Here is a 12,507-nt window from a genome sequence, read left to right as displayed (position 1 = left end):
GCACCTTAGTAGTCTTGCTAATTTTGTGGATTTGGGATTCTTTTTTTGACACTAAAATACTATGGGTATTGTGAATGAGTCTGCAAGGAATGAATGGAAGAAATGGTAAACCAAGCAAAGGTGGTAAAAAGTGACATCTTTAAAAATGACAATAACAAAAAGTGTCTGGAATCCTTAATCGAGTACTAAAAGCCAGCTTTCTTTCATGTCTTGCAGCAGAAACTTCCTCAAAAAATTTATAGGCTTACAGAACTTGTTTTTGCATTACAGTGGAAGCAGACAGCTTTTCCTTTTGTTGGTTGGTAGGGTACTAGTGGTGAAGATGGTCTTATCTTCCTGAGGTCATCTGGCAGTGAACAGTTACTTGGTTCAAACAGTGTGAGTTGCAGAGAAAAGGAAGAGGGAGGAGAGAGAGTAGCGTATTTTGGTACTTCTTGTAGGCTTAGTTTTTGCACTTAATGCTAAAATGGTTTCAATTGTCGAACCTTAAATCTGTCACAGGAATTATGCCTCCCAAACCACTGATGAGAAGAGACCAGATAGAAGGATCTGCAACTAATTCGGATTCATTTGAACATATAGCTCGCTCGGCAAGAGAGCACACTGTTCCTTTGTCAGAGCCCCGCATGATGTGGGGGTCTGACCCGTACCCCCACACAGAACCTCAACAAGCTAGTTCTCCTCCCAAAGTGTTAGATGAGCCTGAAGATTTGAGGTAAGCCTGAGTTGTATCTATGTATTCCTACATGTCACTTCTCAGCCATACGTACTTATGCACTTAACTGTGTAATTCATGTTACAAAACACAGTTTAAACTGTAAGTTTTGTTAACAAACTTTAAAAAGAGTCATGACTGGAGAGATATGTACCTGGCGTGGTTGTTTTCAAGTGTGACAGAAATTCTGCAAGTGAATGTTGATTGTATGTGAAACAAAAGACTCGCGTGCTCCGTAGGAGGGACTAGAAGGCAGCAATTTACCTCTTGTTTAGGATCCTTAACGTAACTTGATGGTTTGCAGAATTGCAGACTGAGGTTGGAAGGGACCTCTGGAGATCATCTTGTCCAACCTCCCTGCTCAAGCAGGGTCACCCAGGGCATGTCGCACAGGATTGCATCCAGGCTGGTTTTGAGTATCTCCAGAGGAGGAGACTCCACAGCCTCTCTGGGCAACCTGTTCCAGTGCTCTGTTACCCTCACAGTAAAGAATTTTTTCCTCGTATTCAAATGGAACTTCCTGTGTTTCAATCTGTGCCTGTTGCCTCTTGTCCTGTTGCTGGGCACCCCTGAAAAGATTCTGGCCCCATCCTCTTGACACCCTTCTTTAAGATATTTGCATACATTGATAAGATCTCCTGTCTTCTATTCTCCAGCCAGCTCTCAAGCCTTTCCTCATAGGGGAGACGCTCCAGTCCCCTAATCGTCTTCATAACCCTCTTCTGTACTCTCTCCAGTAGTGCCATGTCTCTCTTGTACTGGGGAGCCCAGAATTGGATGGTGATTACCTTAATAGTTTGAGTACTTTTTAGTGTTGTAGAACTTTTCTGCGATGTTGTCCTGTCCCCCATCTTCTCTTTCTCTCCTTCCCGTAGCAAAGAACATCTCTCCAACATATATTAGTATCAAAAGTGATGTTAAATACAGATCGTATAAACCAAGGTGTTCACATTGGGCATTTGTTGCATGATAAAAGGTCAGGAGGGTTACCTGTACGTCTTGAAAGTGTCTCAAAATTCTTCTCACTCTGCTAAACTCTAGGTAATACTTGTGATACTGCCTTGCAAACTTAAGGGCTCCATTTGAAGCGACTTAAAATATAAGGTTCCTAAAGCTAATTGTGCATTTGATACTGAATTCATAAGCAGGGTAAAATAAAATGGATTTCTATGAATAGCAGCCACTGTGAGGTTGATATCTGTTACTTCCTAGTGCAGACAGAAATCCTTCATATCAAGGAAATTAAAAGATAAATTTTAAGTTGCAATATTTGTGAATAAAAGCTTTCTCACCTCTAACGTTCTTTTTTGCTGCTTCTTAGGACTGAGGCACGCTTGGAGCAAGAACGAGGTGCTGTCCCTGCAGCTTATCCTGTAGAACACAACCAGTTGGACTCTCATCCAAAGACAGACTTTTTCAGAGAATCTGGAGAGGTGGAGGTACAAAAGTTCCCAAGCCGGCCTTCGGAAGATGTGCAGCCTCTCCAAACTGACACACCTAGCCCAGCAGTTAATTTTGAAGGAGTTGATGAGAATGTTGCACGCAGTTCTCAGGAAGAATTGGTGCATGTGGGTGAAAGCCACTCTTCTCTAAAGAGAAGCATTTCCCATGGTTCAAGTCACTCTCTAAAATCAGAAGACCAGAGGAATGAGGCGGCAACGAATATTCCTAAATTAAATAATAGGCTTGTTGAGACAAAGGAGACAGTGGAGAGACTTGAGATTAAGCCAAAAAAAGAAACTTTGGTCAGTAATAGAACATCAGAAGGACCAAAACCTGAAAAAACATTCAAACCTAAGTCTGAAACAAGATGGGGTCCTAGACCTGGTTATGGCAGAAGAGAAGAAGGCAGTGATAGACCAGTAAGAAGATCTGGTCCTATTAAAAAACCTGTACTGAGAGATATGAAAGAAGAGCGTGAACAACGAGAAGAACGTGAGCAGAGGAAGGAGAAAGAAGGAGAAAAAGCAGCTAGTGAAAAACCTGGCAAGTCTGAAAAAGGTGACAAAAAGGAAGTGCCTCAAGTGCCACTGCCTCAGGCAGAGCCAGAAGCATCTGCCTCCAGCAGTGCTCCTCCAGCTAAGAAGATAACCCAGGATGCTGCTTCAATACCAGCAAGCCCAGAAAGCAGTCAGACTGAGATGGCATCTAAAGCTCCAGTCCAGTCAGCCACACCTCCAGTGCAGCAGGTCCCAGCTCCGCAGCCTGCTGCTCCACAGCCTCCCCCTGCAGTGCCGCAGCAGCCGCCTGCTCAGCCTGCAGCCCAGCAGCAGCCCCCTGTTCAGCAGCCAGCTACCACAACAAAAGAAGAGAAGCATGTAGAGAAGGTAGCTAGCAAGGAGGTTATAGAGAAACCACGTTTAGAAACCAGACCAGTAAAAAGAGAGCCTGGCTTACCACCTAGAACATACTGGAAGGAAGCTAGGGATAGAGACTGGTTCCCAGATCAGGGATATAGAGGTAGAGGTCGTGGAGAATATTACTCTAGAGGTCGTAGCTACAGAGGTTCTTATGGAGGACGTGGCCGGGGCAGTAGAGGCCATAATAGAGAGTACCCACACTACAGAGACACTAAGCCTAGATCAGACCATGTGCCTTCAGGGCCTGTTAGGCAAAGGGAAGAGAGTGAAACTCGTAGTGAGAGTTCTGATTTTGAAGTAATCCCAAAACGGCGACGACAGCATGGTTCAGAAACAGATTCTGACAGTGAAGTTCATGAAAGTGCAAGTGACACTCTACTTTCAGACAAAGACAGCTTAAGCAAAGGTAAGCACCTAAAGAGAGAGGAGAGAGTTGATGGCAAGAAGCCTTCAAAGCCCCTGACATTCAAACCTGAAAACAATATCAGAATAGACAATAGATCCCTAGAAAAAACATACATAAGAGATGATGAGAATAAACCCAAACCAGGATTCCTTCCTAAAGGAGAGCCTTCTAGACGAGGCAGAGGGGGAATGTTTAGACGTGGTGGTAGGGATCCTGGTGGGCGTCCTCCACGGCCATCTACAATAAGGAGGCCAGCCTACAGAGACAATCAGTGGAACCCTCCTAGGCAAACGGAGATCATTAAAACAGAAGATGTGGAACCTCCGAGAAGAAATGAACATTACGGTCCTATACCAGTTGATAAAAGACCTCAAAAATTTGAGAGGAAGTTTGATCCCACTAGAGAGAGGCCACGAAGACAAAGGCCTGCTCGACCTCCGAGGCAGGATAAGCCACCACGCTTCAGGCGCCTAAAAGAAAGGGAAGCTGCATCAAAGATGAATGAAGCAGTAACTAGCTCATCAACAAGTGCTACAGTTAGTAATGCAGTTAATGAGCAGTCCAACACTGTGCTGGATGTTTCAGGGAGTAAGACACCAGACTTGTCCAACCAGAATTCTTCAGACCAGGCAAATGAAGAATGGGAAACAGCCTCAGAAAGCAGTGACTTCAATGAGAGACGTGAGAGAGATGAGAAGAAGACAGCAGATGTAGCAGCACAGGTGGCTGTAAAAGCAGGAGAAAACACTGGAGCTCCAAAAAGGGAAATAGCTAAGAGAAGTTTCTCTAGTCAGCGGCCTGGAATAGACCGTCAAAATCGACGTGGCAACAATGGACCAGCTAAACCAGGAAGGAACTTCTCAGGGCCTAGGAGTGAACGGCGGAGCGGTCCTCCTCCCAGAAGTGGAAAAAGAGGGTGAGTGACAGCTTCTATGAGGAAGCACATATGGCTGTGGACTTATGCTGTGGTCCTCCTGTGGTTCAAAATCATTACTAGTCATCTTAGATTTGCAGTAATTGGTTGGAAAGAGTAAGACAGTCGGAAATATATGCACCTATGGTTATGTACTTCATGTTTTTTCCATTTGAGTACGGAAATATTGGAAAACAGGTAAGAGCAGAGCTTTCTTACATGTATGCACTCTGTTACAAGAGCATAATGAAAAGAATTACAGTGCTGTTTCTCAGTTGAGCTGTGTTTCTCAAGATTTGGATGCAAGTGAAATTTAAATGTGAGCAGACTGTAAGCAGTTTTGCAGTCTAGATGCACAGATTGCTGCATTGCATTTGGCATCAGTATGTTAGGTGACTGATCTAAAGATACAATAAGCGTGTCGAGAAATGCTTATCACTGAGAATAAAGCTTTTATTTTTCTATATGCTGAATTTGATTGAAACTTGATAATCATGTAACATTACTGTTTGCGCACTGTTTGTAGCCACAGTGTACAGTTTTATAGTTGGGAAGTATCTTGTACTTCAGAGTCTTGTGCTGTAGGTTACTGTATTCTAAGGTAGACTTTTGCCCAGACTTAAACTTGTGATCAGTACTCTAAACTCTGAATTAAAAAATATGAAGAATTTCTTTGCCTGTTTGCTTAAATGTGATCTGGAAGCACTGTGAAGCAAAACTTGGATTTTTTTTTCAGGTTCCATGTGAAAGTCACAATTCTGCAAATCTCAGACTTTGTCAGCAGTTTCAGATAGCTTTTTGCAAGTGAGCTTACGGAGCAACTGTACTATGTGTATATTCGCTTCCATTGTGCACTGCTGTTGTGTAGGTTTTTAACGCTGAAGGGTTTACTGGAGTTTTGAACTGCAAATTTTCTGGGTTTTAGTCTTTGTAGACGTTGACATTAAAATCACATGCTTTTTCTGTTTTTCTTTCTGGCAGCAGGACGTTGGATGTGTTCCCCAAATAGCTTTGCTCTTAAAGTTTTACTCCCTGTGGACCTGAAAGTAAAATTCTGGATTTCTTAGGAGCTACACAATAGACACTTGTAGCCTTGGGCAGTTAGTCTTCCTGACTGTGTATGCTCTATTACTGATTATCAATTTTCTGTTTAATTTTTTCTAATACAGACCATTTGAAGACCAGACAGCAAGTATGCCTGGTATTGATCCCACCAACAGCAATTCCTTGCATCAGGAAGAAGGTGTTACTGCTGCAGGACAAAAAAGCACCAAGGATGCCAGTGGCAAAAAGAGAGAGGAGCCCAAGGCTGGTCCAAAGAAGCCTAAAGAAAAAGTGGATGCCTTGTCTCAGTTTGATCTTAACAACTATGCAAGTATGTACTGATAATGTCCAATTCTAACAAGAATTAATAAATCCTACTAGCTTTTCCTGCACATGGAGCTAGATATTTGAAAACTTTTGAAGAAAAGTGATTTTCAAAAAATGAAGAACACAAAAATCATGTACTCAGTTATTGCTACCTTGGTCATATCTAAGTAACAACATGTATCCCTCTAAACAGTGACATATATCTCTGTTTTTATATGTAGATGGGAACAGTTTTCTTCTACCATCTGTTCTGAACTCTGACATTCAGACCGTTTTCTACCACTTGGTCTCTGATAATTTGCAAAGACAGTGGATATCACTGATAAACCTCCAGCTGATATTCAGGAGGAGTTTTCATCAAAGAAATTATTTTGAGCAGTTTTAGCTCTTCTTGGAGAGTCTGGTACAGAAACCTTCAAATTACCAGCCATTTAATGAAAAACTAAAGTTCCTCTCTTGATGCTCACCAGCAATGACTGTAGCATGCAAAAGCTTAGCCATATTCAGGGCCACTCTCTGTAGCTGGTTGCTGGAAAATTGTTGCTACTCTAAAGCAGTTTTTGACTTGGGGTATTTTGTTTCATGCTGCTTTTGAAGCTGATAAAGTAGTAGGGAAAGACCATCTATACCTTTCCTTTTTCTATAGGTGTTGTAATTATTGATGATCACCCTGAAGTTACAGTAGTTGAAGACTCACAGTCTAACTTGAATGATGATGGCTTTACTGAAGTGGTGTCTAAGAAGCAACAAAAACGCTTGCAAGATGAAGAGCGCAGAAAGAAGGAAGAACAGACGGTGCAGGTACAAGACACAGCATTCATAATAGGGAAGAAACTTCTCACAGTATTGGTAATGTTGGAAGGTTGCAGAGTCTTGGTTTCCAAGCAGCTATGTGTTCACTTTTTAAATACTTCTAGATACTTGCAGTATTTTATTAAGCTGTTCAGAATTAGTAAGCTGAATTAATTTTTCCTTAGACAATTTAGGATTCTGTGCTCCCTGTTTGGTCATTATCAGGCAGCTGGGACTGGCCAATTTGAAGTACAGGTTTTTTTTATACTATTAAAAAGACTTGTGCTATTGCTTGTTTATCAGTTGATTCTAAGAGGAAAAAAAGATGAGAAATAAATCACTGTTCTTGTGGTTACATACACCATAAAAAATATTATTTAAAGAAGACTTAACCAGTTTGCTTTCTGCTGTTGTACAGTGCAATTGGTCGTCTGTGCAGAATGTCAGCTTTAAGAATAAAATTGATTCCACTTACAGGTTTGGACCAAGAAAGGATCAAGTGAAAAGGGACGAGGTCAGAATTCCAAGCTGCCACCCAGATTTGCCAAAAAGCAGCAGCAACAAGCAGCAGCTGCAGCTGCGCAGCAGGCACAAGCTCAAGCTCAGGCCCAGGCGCAGCCTCAGTGTATGACCCAGACTCCAGGCCAGCCGCAGGCTTCTGTTCAGCCTCAAGCCCAGGCTGCGGGAGGGACAGCCAGTGTCGAATATGCAGTATCGGGCAAAGTTCTGCAGAACACTCAGGCTCACAATGGTCTAGGAACTGAATTATGGGAAAACAAGGTGCCTTCTACAGCAGTGCTAAATGACATCTCCAAAAAGTGTAAGTGGCATCTTTTGGATTTTATACAGGAGGGGAGAGACTAGCAATATGTTTAGAGAATGGTGATTGCCAGCTTTCTTCACTGATGTCTCCTTTGCCTGTGCAAATGCAGTCCAGTTGCTGCGCAGGGAGTAGAGGGCAGCCTCCTCTGATGCAGGACTGTAACCTGTGGAGACTCTTGAAAGAGATATTTGTAATACAAGCTGTTATCCAGTGTTCTATGTTGTCGTATTCTTCGTTCAAACTGAATAAGCAGCTATTACTCCCTTCAAAATCTGTGCTGTTTTGTCACTTGTTTGTTTCCAAACGTGATGGATCACCCCACTTGAGAACAGCTAAGTAAGTTGCATATTATTAAGTGTTGAATAGGCTAAGAATTTCTGAATTGTCCCGGGTTTACTAAATAAGGCATCTTTCAGATTTATTTTTTTTTTTCAATCAACCAATTCTTAACTTTATTTTCTTAATTGCCAGTGGGACCCATTAGTCCACCTCAGCCCCCTTCAGTCAGTGCTTGGAACAAGCCTTTGACATCTTTTGGTTCAGCTACATCTCCGGAGGTAAGAACAAAGAGAAGAGTAGTAGCGTATATGAAGCTTACTCAGAGTATACCTGACTAGGTTTGGGTACGGATTATCTGGATATTCATGCACATGCTTAAACGAGAGGGTGTGTAGAATTCCATGGAGCAGGGAGAAGGTATAGAAAGAGCACCGGGCGGAGACACCTACTGGAACAGTACTAGTAATTAAGATTGTTTCTAAATTCAGTACAGTGATTGGATCGTTAACTTAGCTAATGTTTTTATGACTCTAAAATGGAGAAAGCTGTCTGCTTTGTTATTAAGATCTTTCATAGATTTTACTGTTAGGTGCTATTGGATATATTTTAAATTAAAATATTGTTTAGTTTGCACGTGAGCACACCAGTCACTAATGTACACAGAAAACAAGATGACTCTGAGGAACCAGAATTTTTGTCTCTGATTAAAGCAGCGATGGTAAAAGCACACAGATGCTGTCTAACCTATTTTATCTCCTTTCTCTTGAATTTAATGTTAGTTTTGAAGCTTCAGGAGAATACTGTAAATCTGAATCTGGGCACCTGGATATTGTATTTGTCCTTTTCCCTTTCTCTACCAGTTCTTGTTCTTGGCCTTGTTTATGTATTTTTTTTTTTTTCCACCACATTTTTTTTCCCCCTTCTCCTAAGCTTGTATAAACAGTAGGAAGTTGAGCGTGCCTTAGGGATGTACATTCAGATATTGTTTGCTCCTCTTGCAAATCCATTGTGGTCACAAACGTTGCTGATGCTGACAGGAGCTAGAAGTACAGTTGCGTTTTTAAGCTGACCATATTTCATGCATTGTCCTGAACCAGCAGCAATGTATTGATTTAGAAGTGTTTTTGAAATTTAAATGTTTACTTTTTAACTAGGGAACAAAGCCTGGGCAGGAAGGTGGAGTTGAGCTTGGTATAGAAACTATTCAGTTTGGAGCCCCAGCTTCCAGTGGCAGTGACAATGAAGTTGGCCCTGTGCTTTCTGAGAAGTCCACTGACAAACTACCGGAACCAAAAGAGCAGAGACAAAAGCAGCCTCGGGCTGGACCCATCAAAGCGCAAAAGGTAAAAGATCACATATTCAGTACAAACTTATAAATTCAATAGTAAAGAAGTTCAGGCAAAGAAGAGATTACAAATTATTAGTCTAATAATGAAATAGGATATTTGTTCAGTTAGGACCTTACCTATAAAAATCAAGTTCTATTTATATGCTTCCTAAAACAATCAACAAGTGATTCTTGGAGAGAAGATGGGGAAATTCATTTCAGGAATGCAATTAAATAGCATCCTAGCCCAAGAGAGTTTGTCCATTGATTCCATGCTTGGTGCAAGGGAGGTGACTTGGGCAGGAAAGGGACTGTAAGTTGCCAAAGCTGTTTTGGGTTAGTATGGAAGTGGTCAGAGTGGGCATTTTTTTGTGCATACTCTACTCAGACTTTCAGAGATGTCTTGAAGCAGGCGCTCCCACTTCTGCCCTGGCTGTATCTCCAGTTTTGACTCCTAGTATCTCAAAATAAAATTAAATAATAATAATAATAATAAAATATTCTTGTGTTAGTTTTTTAGCTGGATTACCAAGCTGAGTAGTACACCAACCTGCAGGGAAAGTAGTGTTTAGGGGAAAGGGAGGAGTGTTAAGAGTCACTGATTAGAAATCTCAAATGCACAGATGTCTAGATAACTATTTTTTTTTTTGTAACTAAACTGGGAAGACTGAATAAGTAACCACACTCAACCTCCGTTTAAAAATGTGCATCACTTGCCATCTAGAGATTTGGTGCTCCAGTTGATCATCTCCTCTTTGTCTTTCTATTGTGACCACTCAAAAGGAGTAATATTTTCTCCTCCTGTCATTTAAATTACACCTGCAGTGGTCTTTCATGTTAATGAAACTTACATTCCTGTTATCTTCACTTTCCATGCATATTTATCTGTGCATTGCTAGCACTCAACACCAGCTTTTTACTCCCAGAAAGAGAAAATTATGGCGGATAAACTTGGCTGGTGACTTACTGAGCCAGCTGTTTCAGTCCCTGTGGGTGTCTGAGACTTGGCAGTGGTTGTGATGTAAATAAAGCTCTTTTGACTTTTTAGAAGATCAGATGTTTTTTTCCTTCTCCAGAAAAGTAGAAATCTGAAAGTGTGGTCAGATGTAAAGTGAGTTTAACTTCTACATGAGATGCTTATTGGATAGCCTGCAATTGGCTTGGGTTTATTGCAAAATATAAAACCGTTATAGCAGGGAAATACTTCATGTTTAATCCTGCTGCTGAAGTGCAGTAACCTAGCACATTCAGAAACCTTCTCAAACATACTAGTAGAACACCTGAAAGTGCATACATCTAATCACTGAAAGATACTGAATTCCAAAATAAGGTTGTCTACAGTGTCTAGGAAGCTGGGGGGTAGGGGGTCCTACTTGTTTCTGATATTACAGCTATCCAGGCTTCTGTAGATTTTACTGAAAGACAAATGTATGACTGTGCGGTGAATTCTAATGGTAGTGGGGAGGGAGAATTTGGGGATTGGATTTCATTGGAAGTTTACATTTTGGGGGGCTCTTACAAATGAGAGGGCTGTAATCCTTTAGCTCTCTTGGTGACAACAAACATAGTTCCTTCTCCTCACCTCATTCATGGTGATACTGTTTGTTATGAAGCTTAAATATGAGTTTATGTTAAGGATTGGAGGTTGGTGCTGTTGAACTGATTTGGACAGTATAAAAGAACCATGTATGAAACAGTTTACCTTTTCAAGTGTGTCTCTAAGGTGTCTGGAGGGATTCCTCTTTCTGTAAAGCGGTGGAGGCAAAAATACTTGGGTGAAGCAGGTTGGGGGGGTGGTTTCTGATGATCTTCATCTTGGCATTGCAGAGCTTAGGTATCCACTTTTACAATTGCTTTCTCCCTCCCCTTTGAAAACATTCTGTAGTCTACATTGGCCTTCTGAGGATAGCAAGGATTGTTAGGAACCTCCACCCTCCCCAAGCCCAGAGGCATTGTGTGGTAAAGGGTCTTCATCTGCTCCTGAGATAGTTGTGTGGAGACAACAGCAGCAGCTTCTGCAGAGCTGCTGTCTTTCCACTAATGAAGCTTAAGCAATAGGACTGTGAGGACTACCTTAACAAATTTTTGTGCTGCTCTGTGGTTAAATGGGCTGGATGGTCTCAGGTGGAAAGGATATGACTGCTTAAACAGCACAGTGTTCAGGTTTCTTGAGGCCTTTCACTCTGCTTTGGTTCAGCTGCACAAATGGAAGCTACTAAATTACAACAGCTGGTCCAGCCATTGTTTCTGCAAAATAAGGCAAAACTTGCATACTGGAGTGTTTTTTTTTTTTTTTTCTGGATATACCTTTAGTGCTCAGCCCTCAGGGAAAAATGCTACCAACATCCGTATGTCCAGTTATCTTCGAATGAAGACAGTCTTGTGTTTTCTAGGGCCCTGTAAAATCCAGATTCTCTGAAAACTGAAGTAACCTTTATGTACATGAAGTCTTGTGGCTTGCTTACTTTTTTCATGCTTCCCTATAAGAAGAGTCAAAGTGGTTCTCTTCTATAGATTTTAACTAGATACGATTTTAGTTGAACTCTGCCACTTCACTATAACACTGCTTGAAAACACAGTGCTTTAGATTCCTAATGTTCAGAAGGGATGCACTTCACATTCTTGTTGCTAACTTAGTCTCAAATGATCCGTATATTGACAAAGAAAATGCTTACCTATTAGGAAAGCTATACTAAATTTAAACAAAGTTATTCTAAGCATGTTAGAATAATTCTTATGGGATAGGACATGGGGGGGAAGACCTAACTGACAAGTTAACACTAACTTAGCTTCCAGACTTGAGTCCAGTAGAAAACAAAGAGTATAAACCTGGTCCTATTGGGAAAGAGCGTTCTTTAAAGAACAGGAAGGTGAAGGATGCCCAACAGGGAGAGCCGGAGGGACAGGAGAAGCCATCTCCCACCTCTGTCAGAAGTCCAGAACCTGTAACTGCAAAGGAGACCAAAGCAGCAAGTGAACTTAGTACGGAAATAGGAACGATGATATCTGTGTCTGCTCCAGAGTTCGGAACAAACACAAAGGTAAGAAAAACATGGAAAAAGTACTGACCACTGTCTTTAAATATGATTACAATGATCTAATGGTCACTGAATTGACATTTGGTTGCCTGCTGGTGGTAATCATCTGGACAGCAGAGCCCACTGAGTTGAAATGTATGGACACTGCTTGAATTCAGCAGTTTTCTGGAAGTGGTATGGAGACGTGCAGTGCATCATACCTCTATGCAGAACTCAGCTTGGAAGGTTTTAAACTATTCTGTTGTCTTTTGAATGTGAGAACTGTCCAGAGCTCTAACTTGCCTGTGAAGAGTGATACTGGAGCCTCGTATAGGCAGATTCTGTAAACTCTGTTCTTGAACACGTTTGCAATGTGCAAGAGAAGTACTCGACTTTCAGCAGGGAACTGTAGTCTTGTAATGTGCCCAAGGATGATTTGAGTGAATGGATGACCCAAAACTGAGTTAAGTGCTGCTTTATGGGCAAAAAAAATATAGATTTCTG

The 12,507-nt window shown here is 41.5% G+C and overlaps 1 protein-coding gene across 10 annotated transcripts in view; it reads left to right on the top strand.

Annotated features, from left to right (window-relative positions):
• The window catches only part of PRRC2C (proline rich coiled-coil 2C), a 78,339-nt gene that overhangs the window by 37,108 nt on the left and 28,724 nt on the right, over positions 1 to 12,507 (top strand). For 8 of the 10 annotated variants that reach the window (XM_062582184.1, XM_062582188.1, XM_062582187.1 and 5 more), the window contains exons 15-22: positions 502 to 715; positions 2,037 to 4,397; positions 5,564 to 5,769; positions 6,412 to 6,566; positions 7,035 to 7,377; positions 7,852 to 7,937; positions 8,814 to 9,002; positions 11,776 to 12,027. In XM_062582184.1, the coding sequence (XP_062438168.1) occupies positions 502 to 715; positions 2,037 to 4,397; positions 5,564 to 5,769; positions 6,412 to 6,566; positions 7,035 to 7,377; positions 7,852 to 7,937; positions 8,814 to 9,002; positions 11,776 to 12,027 (3,806 nt within the window). The remainder of the gene's footprint in view (positions 1 to 501; positions 716 to 2,036; positions 4,398 to 5,563; positions 5,770 to 6,411; positions 6,567 to 7,034; positions 7,378 to 7,851; positions 7,938 to 8,813; positions 9,003 to 11,775; positions 12,028 to 12,507) is intronic. The other 2 variants (XM_062582191.1, XM_062582190.1) reach the window with 1 other exon arrangement.

The sequence above is a fragment of the Rhea pennata genome, chromosome 8 (genome assembly GCF_028389875.1).
Source record: "Rhea pennata isolate bPtePen1 chromosome 8, bPtePen1.pri, whole genome shotgun sequence".
Taxonomy (NCBI): Eukaryota; Metazoa; Chordata; class Aves; order Rheiformes; family Rheidae; genus Rhea; species Rhea pennata.
This window is presented reverse-complemented; position numbering and strand designations above follow the sequence as displayed.